The following is a 19,469-nucleotide window of genomic DNA, read 5'->3' on the forward strand; positions in this document are numbered from 1 at the left end:
TTGGCTTGAAGTACAAAAGAATAATCGATCTTCTGAGAAGTGTTGTGTCCCAAGGTGGAGGACATTATTTTATAGTTGAAACTCATTTATAATAAGTGCATTACCTCCACAGGTTAAGAAATAATGGCCTTTCACAATACTCAGATCCTTGCAAGTGCCCCAGTGGACCGTAGAAATGTGCACCCTGTGGAAGAATCTCTCAGTATTCTCTTCTCTTGTGAGTCCACTGTGTATTGCTTGGAATGACTTTTGTGAAGGCCAAACTAAAGTCTCCTCTTTTTACATGCTGGAAGAAAAATATCTCTGGGCTTTTAGATCTCCTAGTACATTCCCCACTTAGCACACAAAATAACCTTCTGTGTACTTCAAAGTTTCTGCTGCACCACTGACCACGAGGTGAAGATTGACACTCTGTGCACCTACTCTCTGCTCCTCTTACTTCTCTGCAGGGAAAATCTTTCCCCTGCCCCAGGGAGAGCTCACCTTGTGGCATTGTGTGTGACACCATGCCTTGGTCTGCTTCAATTAGTTGAAAGTTGTCATTAGAGGATTCTCCGTGCCATGAAATTTCCTTTTAGATATGAATTTGGCCCAAATCTGTTCAATGACAGATCTTGTAGATCCATCCACTAAACCATTTCCTTATGGCTCAATGGACAATTCTGATTCACTGGCAGCACTTGTAAGTTGACGGCATCATCGATCCACTTCCTACTCTTCTTTTTGACATCAGATTATTCAAAGAACCTTTCTTTTCTTGAGGTTAATTCAGTAAAAATAATGGATAAGCTACTGCTTCCACCACTTTAAATATGATGTTGATCTCTGTCCCCTTCTTTCTCCATAGAGAACTCTCAGATATGGCAGCTGAATAGAAAATCCCACTCATAGTTGGGTCACAGGAACATGTTCTAGCTAAACAGTGTGACACCTTCAATTTTAAGTCATTGCACAACTGCCAGCACCTTACTTCCTGGAGTAATGGGTTGGCCAAAAAGTCCATTTAGTTTTTTCCATAAAATAAAAGACACATTTTTCATTTTCACCAAAAACTTTATTGATTTGGATATTTTGAGCACATTGGTTATAGCATCCTATTATAGGCTTCTAGTGGGTACAGGCCAGGGGAGCTGCTAAATATCTCCCAATGCATAAGACAGCCTCACAGCAAAGAGTTATTTGCCAAAATGTCAATAGTACCAACAAACTTTGCAAGCCACTTTTAACACATTCGATCAGTCACAGCACCTTCTCTGTACACTGTGCAAATCTTTTATTGCATTTCAGTTTCATCTTTACCTTTCTTGAAACAATAAAGTATAATACTCTGAAGTTGTTGCATGTATTCTTCCATGTTCAATGTTAGAATGGCTACACAAAAATACACCAGTTTTGATGTTTTTTTAAATACACACTGATATGACAGCTGTCACAATACAATCTAACAAAATTGTTTCAAATAAAGTTCAAGACAACTAAGCCCTACTAGAGCCATTTTATGAAAAAAAAAATGAATTTTTTGGCCAATAACAACTTCATGCAATCTATTTTAACTGCATTCTTATTTACAATTTTTTGGTTGTATAACATTGACCATCTAATTTATCCTAGACCTTGCATACTCTTTTACATCACCCTTTTCCTAAGATGGCAAGATCTTCAGATTGCCTTAACTGAAGTCTTGGCTTCAAAAGTTACTTCTCCTCACAAGGATCCCTATGAAATCTCTCTTTAACTGACTTTAAATGAGACTCTGTTATATGACCTCATCAAGCTAAATACAATTGGCAGGCAAAAGAAGACAATAGCTCCATTTTGATAAAAATGTTTAACAAAGTAATTTAAGGGCCTGTCTCAAATGACCCAGGCTTAGCATAGACACATAGCTCAACCACTCTAGAACAACAAAAAGAAGAAGGAGGAGGAGGAGAAGGAGAAGAAGAAGAAAGAATTTGTTTGCAACTGCCAAAGGGAAAGATGGGTCTCATAGCAATCCTTTTAGAACCTGGAAGTCTATTGGAGCATTCTGTTGGTTCATCCACTATGAATGTAGTGATATTATGAGCAACAATAAAAATTTAAAAAAGAAAAAATGAATATAGTGATATTATTAAATGTGTGAAAACCATATGAAGATACAAATTTCTGAAGCAGCAGCAATTTTTTTTTTAAGAATGACCAAAGATGTCCTGGCTGGTGTGGCTCTCTGGGTTGACCGCTGGCTTATAAACCAAAGGGTCACCAGTTTGATTCCCAGTCAGGGCACATGCCTGGGTTGCAGGCCAGGTCCTCAGTTGGGGACATACAAAAGGCAGCCAATTGATGTTTCTCTCACACATCAATGCTTCACTCCCTCTCTTTCTCCCTCCCTTCTCCTTTCTCTAGTAATAAAATAATAATAATAATAATAATAATAATAATACATTTTGAAAAGAATGACCAAAGATGATAAATTAACTGTGTTGTTTTGGAGATGCATTTACTTACAGATTATTCTGTAAACATGACTTTTCACTTAGATCAAATGATTAGCTGCTCAACCTTTGTTCCAAGTTCCCATGGGCATGTGTGAAAAGAGCAGCAATAGATGTTAATAGGTTGGCCCTCTTAACAAAAAAGGAACTTCACAAGCAGTTGAGGATACCATGTGTTTTATCCATGTCCTCAGTTCAAACAGAAAGTCAGTTCAGTTAATCCCAAAACTGTTTTGGGGGAGGTTTATTTTTTAACCCAAATCATTGAATCAAAAGAAAGCTCTTAGGAGTTCATCGAGCATACCTACGACTCAAGCACTCAGTGGAGACCTTGAAGGCAGCAAAGTTCTCTCCTCGCACTGGTCACAGCCAGCCCAGCAGCTCAGAGTATGGTTTGGCAGGTATAAGAAGGTTATCTCATTTAATACCCAAATGTAACAATAATTCTTTATTTTTTGAGGCCAGAGACTTCTTTAAAAATTTATGAAATTCCCCTGGCTGGTGTAGCTCAGTGGATTGAGCGCAGGCTGTGAACCAAAGTGTCACAGGTTCGATTCCCAGTCAGGGCACATGCCTAGGTTGCAGGCAATGACCCCCAGCAACCGCACATTGATGTTTCTCTCTCTCTCTCTCTCTCTCTTTCTCTCTCCCTTCCCTCTCTAAAAATAAATAAAGTATATTTTTTAAAAAGTTGTATAATCTTAGTAACTTTTGTAAATGGAAAAAAACTTATGAAATTCAATTTATAAATCTGCTCAGGAAAAAAAATGCAACCAATTTGGAGGACTTCACAGATTATAAACTCCTCATACAGTAGAAGATAAGAATACAAAATAAAATGAATAATGGAAGAACAAAGTAAGCTGGAAAAAATCATAGAGACCTAGACATTAAATTAGAAATATAAGTATAAAAAGAAAATTATAATTCTCCTTTCCAAATGGGATGCTTTCTCCCCAATATCATTTAGAAGGAGAACCTGACTTAGAATGCACACTAATGTTAAGGATCATGAAAGATTTGGTGAATAGAAAGTTTACTCAACTATGATTCAGAGAGTACAGTTCTAATTCTCGCTCTAATCTAAATTCTGCCAATAACCACCTGCATGACTTTGGGCGAGGAACCTGATCCTTTAGGGATAATAACTACTTTTATTTTTATTATTATTATTAATAGTTTATTTTTATTGTATTTTTCCATTACCATTTATTTCCCTTATACCTTCTCCATCTCCACTAACCACCTTCCCCCTCACAATCATCACACTGTTGTCTGTGTCTGAGTCCTTTTTCTTTTTTCTCAATCCTTCCACCCCTAACCACCTCCCCACCAGAGCTATTAACCTGTTCTCCATGACTTTATCTCTATTCTGCTTGTTAGTTCAGTTTGTTCAATAAAGTCCACATATGAGTGAAATCATATGTTATTTGTCTTTCTCTTACTGCTTATTTCACTTAGTATAATGTTCTTCAGGTCCATCCATGCTGTCACAAAGGGTAAAATTTAAAATGACCAGTTTGCTTTTTAAGTAATTTAAATAAGAAAAATACTTTATATGTTACTATTTCTAGTACTCTACCTTTATTCTTTGTGTAGATCCACAATTTCATCTGCCATCATTTTGCTTTTCCCTAACTACCTACTATACCACAATCAGCAGTGTGGCCTTGCCTGCAATGAACTGCTTCAGCTTTTGAATGTCTAAAAAGGATTTTATTTCAGGTTTTTGAAACATATTTTTGTTGAGTTTCTATTTTTCTAGGTTGAAAGTTTTTATTTTTCTTTTGGTACTTTAAAGATGTTACTATACTGATTTCTTGACTATATCATTAGTGGTGATAAATCTGTCATCCTTATCTTAGTTCCTCTGAATGTAACATTTGTTTTCTGGCTGGTTTTTTATCCTCACCCAAGGACATGCTCATTGATTTTAGAGAGAAGGAAAGTAAGGGAGATAGAGAGAAACATTAATGTGGGAGAGAAACATCAATCAGCTGCCCCCCATATGCACCCCAACCAGGGCTGAACCCACAACCTAGAAATGTGCCCTGACCGAGAATCAAAATCTGCAGCCCTGAAGTTCATGGGACAGCGCTCCAGCCAACAGAGCCACACCAGCTGGGGCTGTTTTCTGGCTGCTTTTAAGATTTTCTCTTTATCACTGGTTTCAAGCAATTTGATTGCAATGTGAGTTGGTGTAGTTTTCTTCACATTCATTGTGCTAAGTTTTGATGAGATTCTTGGATCTGTGGGCTGGAGTTTTCATCAAATTGTGGGTACTTCTGGCCATTATATTTTAAAATACTTTTTATGTCCTTTGCCTTTTTCAGATACTTCAGTCACATATATATGCAGTCACTTTTGATTTATTTATTGATTTATATTCTCATTATGGGGTTTTCTCCTGTTTCTTTTTGATGCCTGTTAATTTTTTTTATTGAACACCAGAGATTGTGTATTTTACCTACCTAGGTAATGGATATTTTTGTATTTTAGAAATTTGTTCTGGGACACAGTTATCTGGAAAAAAATTGATCCTTTCAGATCTTTCAGAACAGTGCTCAATCTAGGGCTAATTATTTATAATTATGAGGCAAGACCCCTGTGTATTCTGCTCAAAGGTCCACACATCTTGAGGTTTTTCAGTCTGGCTGGGAGAACAAGCACTACTTCCAGCCCCATGTGAGCTCCAGGCACTATTGCCACTCATCCTGTCGGAGTCTTTGTTTGACTTCAAGTGCTTCCCTCACATACGTGCTGATCAGTACGCAGGGCAAGCGAATACTTGAGTGGGATCCTTTGCAGATCTCAAGTTCTCTCTCGGTGCAACTCTTTCCTCTTTGCTACTCTATCCTGGAAACTCTTGCTGTCTTGTCCCCTTGGACTCTCAGTTCTGCCTTTGCAATTCACAGAGTCCAGCAGGCTCCGCGCAAGCTACCCCTACTTGTGCTGAGGTCCGGAAACTCTCTGAAATCAAGAAGCTCGGGAAGTCAAGGGCTTATTTCCTTTGTTTCCTGCCTCTCAATGGTCACTGTCCTTCATTGTCTAGTAGTGTTTTGCCAACTACTACTTCATATATTTTGTCTATTTTATTTGCTGTTTCAGTTGGGGCGGGGTGGCAAATCTGGCCCCTTACTCCATCTTGGCCAGAAAGCAAAGTCCCATCATTTATCTTGAAAAATTATTTCAGAAAATACTGCTAGTATAAAACACCTGACTTATAATAACTTTTGTATTGATTAAACATAAAATACATGTCTACTTATTTATTTATTGCATGTCATGTGAAAGGTGATATATAATTACGTACATAAGATAGCGAGATGACTTATGATGGCTCTGTAAACATGAATGAGACTTATGCTACTACAGATGCATAATCCAATGTTTCCCTGAAATTGACCCAGAATTCTACATAATCTACTCATGAACTATACCTTCCAGAACCACTCTGGTTTTTGTCCAGATTCCCACTGGTGACAAGAGTGACACAGAGTATTTCACCATTTGCTAACCAAATATTTTGTTGTTCTTTCATACAAGTCCCAACCAATGCTGTATTATCACTTCTTTAAAATCAAATTGCTCCTTAGTTTAAAAGGTCTTGTTAAAAATACCAAGTTACACTAAACTCTTCAAATAGCCCCAATTAAAATGTTATGCAGTATAATAAAAATCTAATTTTATCACCATTTGGAATGAACCAAATGAACCATCTTTTATATTTGTAAATCTTCTATGAATGAATCAATGGAATCTAATTGGTAACATTTACCATGTTTTAACAAACTTTGCTTTTTACAACAGTTTTAGTACAAAAATAATATAAGGAGTTTCCACATAATTCACACCAAGTTTCCCCAGTTAAAATATTTTACATTAGTAGGTAATTTGTTATGGTTAATGAGCCATTGTTGATATGTTATTATTAATTAAAATCAATAGTTCATCCAAAATCCCTAGTTTGAGCCTAATGTTCTCTTCCTGCTCCAGGGCCCAGTGCAGGGTCCCTCAGGACTTCCTGTCGTCACTGCCCTCAGCCCCACTCGGCTGCAGGAAATTCCCAGACTTGCCTTATTTTGGTGGCTGTGCCGGTGTTGAGGGGCACTGGTTAGGGGAAAATGTCCCTGAATGGAAATTTGATTTTTTAAATCATAATTAGACGGGTGTTACAAGTTTGGCAATGTGGGAATAACAAAGACATGCCATTTTCCTTATATTATGTCAAGGCCATTGACTTAATTACAAGATTACCAACATGGCTTAGCACTGTTGATTGATTTTGACCACCTGTCTGAAGTGGTCCTGTCAGGTTTCTCCACTATAAACTTATTCATTTTTCCCTGTTTCCATGTTGTACTCTTTGGAAATAAGTCACTGTGCCAGCCCACACCTAAAACAGTTATACTTTGCCTTCTGGAGGGCAGAGTATCTACATAAGTTATTAGGAATTCTTCTGCATGGGAAATCTGTCTTTCCTCTCCCATTTATTTACTTATTTATTTATTTAAGTATAGACTCATGGATATAATTTTCTACTTTGGGTTATAATCCAACACTACTATATTTTGTTGCTGTAATTGTTCTGGTTTTGATGACTGGGAGCTCTTTCAGCTACTGTATCATTTACAATTTTTTAAACTACAATAAAATCTTCAAAATGACTCTTCTACCTAGTGACAAAATTACTCCTTCAAATTAAGTTAGGTACTTAGGGAGAGATACTCTCTTCAGGTAATGCATTAAATGATATCTGGTTGTCTGAAAGAATTCATCTGACTGGAAGTAAGTTAAAGACTGGGGATGAATAAAAAGGCTGGGGAGAGAATTGTCCCTTACAGAGTAAATATTTTAAGTAGCTAATGAAATAGAAAGATAAAGTTAGAAATTCAAACCTATTAAAGAGAATTTATAAATGGCTTCACATGCTTTGGCCTATATTTCTTCTTCTGGAGAATTAAGCATTAATAACACAGTTGCTACATTTTTGCTTTCAGTTGTTAATGGAGAAAACTGAGATACAGAGAGAAAAATATCAAGTTCGCTTTTGAGCTTTAAAAGCACATAAAAAATGAATGGTGTATTAAGACTTCAAAAGTAACAGAATCTTCCAAAAGGACATGGTCACTGCCAATTAAGTGCATTGTAAAGTTTTATTTAAAAAAACATTTCTAATACAGAGATAGCTATCAACACCACAGCTCTGGAATGGAAAGGGCAAAGCGTTTTGGGATCTGACAGACTTGGTCTCTCAATTTAGCCAGGTGGAATCAGGCAAGTTAGTTAAGCCACCAGTTTCAGTCTCCTTTTCTGTAATGTGTATAATAATGCCCTTCTCAAAGGATTAAGGAGAGAATTAGAGATCATGTATGTAAAGCACTGAGCACATTGTCTGGCACATAATAGATACTCACTGGATGACATATGTTAGTATAATTCTTAATCAATACACAAGAATCCTATTGGATGCTCTGACAGTCTCAATACTCAGTACCTGCTTTCTGACCACTACATTCTTTCTGGGAAAACAGCAATTATGTATGTAAAACAATTTAAAGTAATAGAAAACAACATATAAAAATGTAAAATTGAATAAAATCTGGAACAGATGAAATGGTAATACAGTATGAAGACAAGTATAAGGCCCTGGTCTGGTGGCTCAGTTGGTTGGAGCATCATCCCATACACCAAAATGTTGTGGGTTCGATCCCCAGTCTGGACACATACCTAGGTTTCAGGTTTGATCCACAGTCGGGATGTGTACAGAAGGTAACTGATTAATGTTTCTCTCTTTCCCCCTCCCCCTCTCTTTAAAATCAATAAACATATCCTTGGGTGAAATTTTTTTTTAAATTAGTAAAGATTAAAAAAGAAAAAAGAAGAAAATAAGACTCTAAGGAGACCTGCCCCTTGCTGTGAGACCTTGAGAACTCGAGTGCAGCTGAGTTGAACAGTAATGCACTCATGACACCTGCAGACTCTCTCTATCAAGGAGAAAGTAAATTATTACACTATTTTTCTTCCATTTCCAGAGACTGGTGCAGGAGGGAGTTCTGCTTGTTAAAGAAAAACATTGAATTTCAAAGCTTTAGCTGGTCCTTTGTGTTGGCTCTTCCTAAATGGGCAGCTTATTGTGTTCTGGGATACAACAAAAATTGGTGCTCGGTTATAGGTAGAGGATGGGGAGACAGATCACTCTGAAGAAGGAAGCATAATTGTGTGAAGCTGGAAGAGTGAAGAAGACAGAGAAGACAGCAGTAAGCAATGACCTGAAAGGACATGGCTGGGATAAAAATTCCTCCTGGAGGGGAAATAGCTGTTGGATTTTAGGGCAGCATTACCTAACATCCAAATTAAAGCTGTTGTTCATGTACGTCTAACTTTATACTAGAATCTGTAGGAATTACGTTAGTCATGTTGTTCATTCTCAAGTCTCTTAGACTCTTTTTGGAGAGACAAATCCTCAGTCAAAGTCTGCCCTACACACCAGGCTGGAGGCACTTGTAGGTTTCCAGTGACATGTCCAGTGAGGAAAACTACGGCTTCCAGCACAGCCCAGAGCCCAGAGTGATGGCTAGGACTCTGCCTGCAACATTGATCAGCAGAGCATGAGAACTTTTAAGGGAGAACTTCTGGAAGTATTTGGGGATTGAGGCATGAGAACTATTTTATCTAGGTGTTAAAGGGTAGCCCCGAATGCCAGAAGACTTGGGGTCATCTGGGTTACAAATGTGGCTTACTGACCACCCCTTTTTTAATCTGAAAAGTTAGGGAGTTGGGTTATGTCTCTTAGATCTCTTCCAGATATAAAATTCTAGAATTCTACGAATTACAAAAACATATGGCAGAGATAATAAATGTTGTGATGAGCAAGGGGAATTAATATGAATTGGGGTAAATGAAGAAAGGTCCATGGAGGTGGTAGAATTTTAGATATGATTTGAAAAATGGATAAAATAGAGTAGGTTGAGATATGGAGAAAGGATATTTAATAGGGAAAACAATACTGGAAAGGTTTAAAATAGGAATGAATGTATTTATGGTGATAAAATAGGAGCTTGACTAAATAGAAAACATACACTAGAAAGCAGAAATAAAATTGAATAATAAGGAAAGATGAAGTCTCAGAAAATTACCTAAACCCTCCCTTCAACCAACTTTCTATTAAGGATAATCAACAATTTTCAGGGGGAAAAGGATTATGACACTAGAGATTATATTCACAGACTCAACAGGTGTATCAACTGTATGCTCAAGTTACTTAGCAAATACTCTAGCCAGAACTGGGGGGACAAAAGATAAAAACAATAGGGGTAGACTGATGCAGTAAAATATATATTGTAGTTAAACTGAATGATAATGATGTTGTGAATCATAATGTAATTCTTAAAAAAGGATTCCTGAAGTAATAATAACACATTATAAGAAAAAAAAAGCTAGGTTCTAGGTTTGTTCAACGGAACTCAGGTAAGGTAATTTTTGGCAAAGAGAGTAGGATGTTGCCTGGTTATTACTTATTTTTTATATTAATAGAAAAACATAGGTTTAGATATGTGTATTTAAAGGCTTCCGATGAGTAGTAGAAGTTCCAAATTATAAAACAAAGGGTTAACAAAAAGTTGCTCAACTCAGATAAAAAAAATACAAAAAATACACCATAAAATATAGCAAAGAAAAACAAAAAACTTATTGTAAAACAATAGTAATAAAATCAAAGGTATCAATAATCAAAATGAACATCAAGAGGGTAAATAAACTTTATTAAGATTGTCAGATTGGGACCATTCACACTTCTGGCCAAGATGAAGGCATAGGTAGATACACTCTGTCTCCACACACAACCTAAAGAAGGACAACAAATTTCAAAATGAAAACAACCAGAAGTGCCAGAAAATTGAACTGTGTGGAAGTCTGACAACCAAGGAGTTAAATAAGAAACATTCATCCAGACCAGTAGGAGGGGCAGAGATCGGCAGCCACAGTGGAAAGGACCTGCAGCAAAGCGGTAGCTGGAGGACCAGGCAAAGCAGCAGCTGATAGAGCAGGTGGTCCCACATTTGTGCGTGAATAAACCGAAAAGAACATCTGAAGAGTGAAACAGACCATGCAATCCAGGGCTCCAGCATGGGAAAATAAAGCCTCAAAACCTCTGACTGGAAAAACCTGTGGGCATTGAGGCAGCAGGAGAAACTCCCAGCCTCACAGGAAAGTCCACTGGAGAGACCCACAGGGTCCTAGAACCTACACAAATCCACTCACCTGGGAATCAGCACCAGAAGTAGCAGAGGAACCAGCTCTTGTGAGTAGCAGAGGAAATGACTGAAAGCCAGTTGACAGTGGAGCAAGTAGCATTGTTCCCTCTCAGACATCTCCCCCACATTTAGTGCCACAATGCAGCCAGTAGGTTGCCCCACCCTGGTGAATACTTAAGTCTCCACCCCTTATGTAACAGGCATGCTGAGACAAAATATCTATCTATCTATCTATCTATCTATCTATCTATCTATATATATATATCCCAAATGAAAAAACAGCTCAAAGCACCAGGTAAAGTATAACTAAGTGATGAAGAGATAGCCAACCTATCAGATACACAATTCAAAAAACACTGGTAATCAGGATGTTCACAGAAATGGTTGAGTATGGACACAAAATAGAGGAAAAAGTGAAAGCTATGATAAGTGGAATAAAGGAAAATGTATAGGGAACCAACAGTGAAGGGAAGGAAACTAGGACTCAAATCAAGGGATTGGACCAGTAGAAAGAAATAAACATTCAACCAGAACAGAATGAAGAAACAAGAATTCAAAAAATGAGGAGAGGCTTAGGAACCTCTGGGACAACTTTAAATGTCCCAATGTCCAAATCATAGGCATGCCAGAAGGAGAAGAGGAAAAGCTAGAAATCGAAAACAATGAAGGAGAACTTCCCTAAACTGGCAAAGGAAATAGACTTCTAGGAAGTCCAGGAAGTGTTGGGAACCGCCCTGACTGGTATCAGAAACTGAGACCCCCGCCTAGGCTAAGGCTAAGGGAACGCCCTTGGAACCGTGAGCCGGCAAGGAGACAAAAGCTTATCTCCCTGGCAGGAATGCTGTTTCTGCAACTGAACCCCAAAAAGCTTGGTCGGTTAGCCAAAGACGGGTAAGATTCCCCACGGGGGGAACAACCCAAGCCAGGCACGATCACTTTGGGAGGCCCCCCAAAAGAAGGACTTGGGGGGGGCTGCAGCAAAAGGGGGGTGATGGACCCTCACTCCTCGGCTTTGACAAAGTCTGAGTTCTCAGCGTCTGGAAGAAAATCTCCTTATCTCTCGGTGGCCTTAGTTCCCGCGCTCCACCTAAGCCTGAAACAATGACGGGGTAGTACAGCTTGGTACTGGGAAGTGCGGATTTCCCGGGGTGATCAGGCCTAAGAAAGAACATGTAAATTACTGTGAAACCTTCTTTGTTCAAGAATGCTCTCAGTTGAATGAGGAGGGTCTTAGGAGGAAGCTAGTTTGTTCCTCAGCCTTACAGCTCTTTGACCCCCAACTCAATAGACCGGCAGAGCTCTTTGTTTTCTATATTCCTTACTTCCCCTAATGAGTATTGTACGTTACCTGAGTTATTATGCAAAATGAGCCCAATAAAAGCAGGTATGGACTGTAAATCGGCGCGCTCCCCACTAGGGGGGGTGGCCATTCTGTCCCTACTTCCCCACAGAAACTGGTTTGTCTCTGTGCATGTTGTTATTTCTCGCGTGTTTATTGTCGAGCCATCCACAGTGTGCCGTGGTCACTGCTAGCCGGTGACCCACGCGCAACAAGGAAGTTCAGAGAATCCCCAAAAAGTTGGACTCAGGAAAGCACACACCCAGGCACATCATAATTACATTACCCAAGATTAAAGATAAGGAGATAATCTTAAAAGCAGCAAGAGAAAAGGAGATAGTTACCTACAAAGGAGTTCCCAGAAGACTATCAGTTGATTTCTCAAAAGAAAGCTGCAGGCAAAAAGGAGCTGGAAAGAAGTATTCAAGTCATGAAAACCAAGGTCCTACAACCTACGTCACTACATCCAGCAAAGCTATCATTTAGAATGGAAGGGCAGATAAAATGCTTCCCAGATTAGGTCAAGTTAAAGGAGTTCATCTTCAGCAAGCTCTTATTATATGAAATGTTAAAGGGACTTATCTAAAAATAAGAAGATTATCAAAAATACGAACAGTAAAATGACAACAAACTCACAACTATCAACAATCAAACCTAAAAAGAACAAAAATCAAAACAAAAAAGAACTAAGCAAACAACTAGAACAGGAACAGATTCACAGAACTAGAGATCACATGGAGGGTTATCAGTGTAGAGGGAGAGGGGGAAGAATGAGGAAAAGGTACAGGGAATAAGAAGCTACAAAATAGACAGGGGGAGGTTAAGGATAGTATGGGAAATGGAGGAGCCAAAGAACTTATATGTATGACCCATGGACATGGACTAAGGTGGGGGAATGCTGGTGGGAGGGGGTACAGAGCAAAGGGGAATAAAGGGAGAAAAAATGGGACAACTATAACAGCATAATCAATATAATATATTTTTTAAATCTTTCAGATTGGGTTAAAAAGCAAAATCTACTCTTTTTAAAAAATATTGGCTGATATTTCCTCACCTGGATCTTTCAGAATACAATACCTCCCTGACCAAGATACAGAACATTTCTATCACCCCTGAATATTTCCTCACATTCCTTCCCCAAAACCCTCCCAGAAAGATAAATACTATTTTGACTTTTAAAATCAGCACTTAGTTTTTCGTGTTCTTGGAATCACACAACATTCATTCTTTCACATCCGCCTTCTGTAGATCAGCACACTGTCTTTGAGATCCACCCATATTTTGGTTTTACTAAGTCATACTTTTTATGGCTGTATGGTATTCCATTGTATATCTGCAATGTATATACAATTCCATTGTATATAGCTGCAATGAATATCTTTTATTCATGTCTTTTTGTGGATATATGTCTTCATTTTTCTTGGGCATACACTGAGGAATAAAATTGATGAGTCATAAGGTAAACATATATTTACCTTTCATAGTTACAGTTGAACAGTTTTCTAAAGTGTTTTTATCAAGTTACATTCCCATCAGCTATGAATAAGAGTTCCACATTCTTACCAATGCTTGGTACTATCAGTCTTTTTAATTTGCCTTTCTATGGCTCTTTTGTGATATTTTAAATCCATCTGCTTTTCATAGTTGTCATAGTGAGGAAATGCTCTACTGCTACCCACCACTAGTATATCCTGCTCAGAAGCAGAGAGGTTCCAATTACTTTTTAAAGTTCTCTTCTGCCTCTTCTACTTGATTCTGACTCAGTAGCATCCACCTATCACTTACCTTTGTCTTCTGCTACTATGCTTGACATTCCACCAATTTTTCTTTGCCTACTCACTTTGTCTTCTTAGCCCACTCTGCCTTCTTAGCGGACACAATGTTCAGACTTTAAGGGTTTCTTGGCAGCCAACCAGCACATGCTGAAAGATACAGTTTCATCATTCAGCTACTCCCACCACAGCTATCCTTCAGTTCCACTGAGATCCCCATCCATTTACTCCCTCTACTTTCTCGTCATCAGCTTTCTCATTGTTTCATTTCTTATGCTACTCAGGTTTTATTACCTACTATTTTAATAACACTCCTGCCAAACCCTAACTCTCCTTGTTTCTCTATCTTTTCATCAAATCTATTTTACAAAACCCAAGCCATAAATGAACACTAGTATTTGCTTTCTTTGCATTTTGCCCAATCATCCCTTTCAGAGTCAAAAATCTTATAAACTATTTACTTTTCTTCATTTTCCCACTCCAGCCTCCTGGTGAACATGTGACTTTCACCCTCATCAAGTCACCAAAGTAGTTCTCATTAAGGTCATCATCAGCGATCCCCATGCCGCCTACCACATCTTGATAGTTTTATTTTATTTCTAGAGAATTAAAGTAATAAAATAATGCTTAAAATTATAGAAGCATATTATGGTTTATTTAATAGCCAAATCTCCATCTTTCTGGATATGTTCTCTATTACTTTTTATTCATGATAGTTTGGGTATTAAAAGCCTTTGAGCTTTCTTTTCTTTCCCACAGCTACATTCCTCAGGATATCTATATAATAGCACTAACACACTGCACTGTCTCTTAGTTTTACATGTTCACTTCAGTATGTTTTACCATAATTTAGTCAGTTGTTCAGTCCAAGAACCTTGAAACATGTCAGCTCCTCTCTTTCTCACACCCCACATATAATCCATCAGCAAATTCCATCAAATCTACCTTCAGCCTATGTCCTCACTCTGGCCACTTCTCAGCTTGTCCACAGTTACCCCTGGTCCTAGCTTTCCGTCTGTAATAGCCTCCAAATTGCTCTTCCAGTTTTCACTCTTCTTTCACATTGTAGCTAGAATGGTCTTTTTGTTGTTGTTCTTTTAATGTAATTTTATTTTTTTCCCATTACCATTTATTTCCCCATGACCCCTCCTCCCCCCAATTACCACACTGTTGTCCATGATCACGAGTTCTTTCTGTTTTTCTTTTTTGCTCAGCCCCTCCACCACCTCAACCTCTACCCTCAGGGCTGTCAGCCTGCTCTATATCTATGAGTCTGTCTCTATTTCACTTGTTATTCAGTTTGTTCATTTTAAAAAAAGAACTTATAAAACTTAACACCAAAAAAAATAAGCAATCTAATTTAAAAATGGGCAAAAGACCTGAATAGACACTTTTCTAAATACGACATACAGATGGCCAATAGACATATGAAAAGATGCTCATGTCACTAATCATCAGAGAAATGCAAATGAAAACCACAACAAGATATCACCACATACCTGTCAGAATGGCTACCATCAATAAATCAATAAACAATGTTGGTGAAGATGCAGAGAAAAGGGAACCCTTGTGCACCATTGGTGGGAATGCAGATCAGTGTAATCACAATGGAAAACAGTTTGGAGTTACCTCAAAAAATTAAAAATGGAACTGCCTTTTGACCCAGGGATTCCACTTTTTGGAATTTACCCAAAGAAATCCAAAACACTAATTCTAGAGAATATGTGCACTTCTATGTTTATTGCAGCATTATTTACAATAGCTAAGATGTAGAAGCAGCCCAAGTGTCCATCAATAGATGAGTGGATAAAACAACTATGGGACATTTACACAATGGAATACTACTTGGCCATAAAAAAGAAAATTTTACCCTTTGAGACAGCATGGATGGACCTGAAAACATTATGCTAAATGAATTAAGCCAGTCAGAGAAAACACAAGTACCATATGATTTGGCTCATAAGTAGAATCTATTTTTTGTTTTAAATATAACTTAGTTATTGCTACTCTTTTACTTGTAACCTTCCAGTGGATACCCCTTTTTGCACATTAGGGGAAAAAATCCAACCTCCATAACATAGCCTAAAAGGTCCTATATAACCCTACCACCCCACCACCTTGGTGACCCACCTCCCAATACCTTGCTTACTAGTCACCAGGCACACCAACCTCCTTGGCCTTCCTCAAGCACATGAAATCAAACTTTAGTTATTGCTCTCCACTGGGACACTGTCAGCCAGATATTGGTATAGCAGATTCCTGCATTCCATTTAAGTCTTTCTCAAATGTGACCCTCCTGGGAAGGCTTGCCCTAAAGTAGATCCTTTGGATAGCAATGCAGATCCTATTACTCTCCATCCTGCCTCCTACTTTTTCTGGATGGATCTTATCACTACCTGAATTATATTATTATTTGTTAATTGATTGTTTCCCCAACTAGAATGGGTGCTGCCTTGAAGCCTGAACTTCATTTTGTTCTCATGTATATGCCCAAGATGTAAAACAATATTGGTCCAACAAATGAATGAATTTTTTCAGGCAAAGAACTATGTTTTTCTCTTTCTCCATTACCTAGAATAAATCTTGGGCATGGAAACCCAACAAACATCCATAAAGTGCCTCTGGAAACTTGTTTTTTATGTTTCTGACCTAAAATACCTTAGCTGTGTGTTGTCTGTTGGTGTAAGGAGAGAAGTTTCTCAAGATTCACTGAACCATCAGTGGGCTGCTCTAGGAATACATTCTCCCACTGAAATTGGATGCAAAACTTTTCGTGTGCATATTTGTGGGGAGAGGGTCCATAGTTCCCATCCTACCCTCGTAAGGCCCCTTGCCCCTGTGTCAGACCCCTGAGAATCACAGCCTTGGGTCAACTTTACTGCTTAAGATAATTTCCCTAGCAGTCTGGCAGATTATCTTCTCCATCAATCCCCATTCACAACAAATTTCCCTTTCATTTTAGAACTCTCACTTCAGAGTCCACTGACATTTCAATACTTTTATAGCTGATTTGAGAAGGATGGAAATAAATCTGCTATGTTGAAACATGGATATGTCATGACCTCCACAGAATGACTACAATTCTCAAAGCAGTAGAGTACATGAAAATACACTTAAACAACAACTATAGCATGTACTTTTCATCCTTCTTCAAGGGTTTAGAAAACACTTCAGTATTTTGCCATCCTCGTTAAAGAAAAGGTAATCTGGTGTCTGAGAAGCTGGAAGCGAAGACTGAGACTGCAAGTGTTTGCACTGAAGAGCTGTTGAAGGAGGAGGAACACCGATGTCTGGCAGAAAGGGGAAGCTTGGCATGACATTTGTTTCTCCTGCAGAGCCTACAGCATCATAGTAATTTTTTATTTAAAAAGGCGCTGAGAATAAAATGATAGCTCTAACACAACTAAATAAATAATACTGCATTGTAATTACACATCCCATCTGCTTTCCTGTGAGAAACAATCAGTCACCAACAAGCTGGCTGTGAAATTATAATTTCACGCTCTGAGCAAAATAAATGATGAACCAAAATTATTTACAAAGAGAAAAGGAGAAAGGGCAACCATTTTGGTTAAGTTGTGAACTTCAAGCTCAGTCAATTAGAGAGGCCACAGGCTTACAGGGATGCTTTTATATGTCTGCGGGAAAACAAGGTTGTCTAGAACAGTGCTGTCCAACAGAACTCCGGTGGTGGAAACGCTGAGTCTGCGTTCTCCAGCGGCAATCACAGCCACAGGTGACACCTGAGCACTTGAAGTGTAACTAATGTGATGAAGGAACTGATTTTTTATTTTTCAATTAATTTTAATTAACATAAGTTTAATTATTATAAATTTAAATTTAAACAATCACATGTGGCTAGTTGCTGCATTAGCACAAGTCTAAAGAACACAAAGTTACAAAGTTGAACAAAGTGACAAGTACATAAATCATGACAGCTAAATGATTTTTACAGTGCTGGTAAGTCCAAATAAAAGGCTTTTTAAAATTTTTATTGGAAGGTATGGACCATATCACTGATCTCAGATCATAAGGAACCAATTACACAGGAAAAGAGGAACAGATACAGAAGGAAGTAGACTGTACCACTCTAGCAAGAACTTTTAGTAGAGACTACATAGCAGTTAAAATATGCTAAAATATTTCTTTTTAGACAAAGGGGAGGGGTGGGAGAAAGAGAGGGAGAGAAACACCAATGTGGTTGCCTCACACACCCCCCCAAGGGGACCTGGCCTGCAACCCAGGCATGTGCCCCAACTGGGAATCAAAGTAGCAACCCTTTGGTTCACAGGCCAGAGCTCAATCCACTGAGCCACACCAGCCAGGGATTTAGTATATTTCTTATCCATGGTGGATTATCTGTGATGAAGGAGAAAGATTGGAAAATAAGTCCCTATGATGCTTCCTTTCTAGAAAAAGTCTGTGGCATTTTCGGCAGTCTCTGACAAAGAGTTAAAGGCTGTGTTGTGAGGCTAATGAAATGGTTCTGGAAAAACAAGCCCCAGGAGACATCCCAGTCTTCTAAAGAACTGGGTTTAGTTGCCCAGGTGAGGGAGCAGGTTTTACTGTTGTGTGTTGCTCTGATCCAGTGAGTACCAGGCTTAGATTCCCATAAGCACTTAACTAGGGAGAGAAGTTGCTGACCCATTAACATAAATGTTCAGTTGATACTTAATCATTGATATTTCAGAGCCAGGTCATAGTCTCTTGTGAGGTTAGACACTGTGATTTATCCACTGAAGCTCAATTGCCTCTGAAATACTAAGAGAATAAAATTGCCATGCTCATAAACTCAGAGACCTGACCATGAATCATGACAGTTACACACTAGGCCTCCAGGAATTTCAGTGGATCACCTGCTGCCTCCTACAATTCTGCAGAATGATGGACAGAACCTTAACTATGTCATTGATGATAACAGCACTAAGTTCTTAACTGGTGCCAGGCACTGTCCTAAGCTTCCTGTATTGATCTAACCTCCCCTCACCTCTATGAGGGGTATTAAGTGGGTATCCTGTGAAGCACACAGCCTTACATCCTCACCAGGTATACAGAGGTTAAGAAATTTGCCTCAGATCATGGATGGTGGGTGATAGATGGAGTGAGAATTCAGACTCTGGCAGTTAACTCCAGAGCCTTACTCTTAGTGGCTGAATATCTTGCCTTATACGAAATAAAACCTTCTAAGGTCATTTCTGCTAGTAATTTTTAATGCAATCATTCCACAGGAAGTTTGCCTTGTGTTATAGCATCACAAACAGCCTGTCACTCAGACATGGAAATAATTGGGGCAGGCAGAATATAGTTGTATTGGTTGTTTAAGCCATATCTTCCTATAGCCATCTTTTTAGCTAGTGTTCCCTTTTATGAGAAGGAAGGGAGATCAGTAAACCATATATGCACGTATTATTGTATGTTTTGAAAAGAAGGATATTAAGAAAAACAAAGAGAGCTTTTTGTTTTAACCATATCACCAAACATCCTTCTCTCTGTCCCTGTTATTACCCATTTTAGCCAGCAGACAAAAGACTAATGAAAATAAAAATTTCTGACATCCACTAAAATGTTCATGGCTGCACAATTTATAATATCCCAAATGGGAAACCACTCAAAATGCCTGTCAGTGCTA

At 38.4% G+C, this 19,469-nt stretch overlaps 1 protein-coding gene across 1 annotated transcript in view; it reads right to left on the reverse strand.

Annotated features, from left to right (window-relative positions):
• The window catches only part of ARMC3 (armadillo repeat containing 3), a 62,383-nt gene extending 47,979 nt beyond the window's left edge, over positions 1–14,404 (reverse strand). The window contains 1 exon segment of the mRNA XM_045857713.1: positions 14,302–14,404. Within this exon segment, the coding sequence (XP_045713669.1) occupies positions 14,302–14,404 (103 nt within the window).
• Between the last annotated feature and the right edge of the window lie 5,065 nt (positions 14,405–19,469).

The sequence above is a fragment of the Phyllostomus hastatus genome, unplaced genomic scaffold, assembly GCF_019186645.2.
Source record: "Phyllostomus hastatus isolate PE091 unplaced genomic scaffold, TTU_PhHast_1.1 phas_scaffold_1674, whole genome shotgun sequence".
NCBI classification, from domain to species: Eukaryota; Metazoa; Chordata; class Mammalia; order Chiroptera; family Phyllostomidae; genus Phyllostomus; species Phyllostomus hastatus.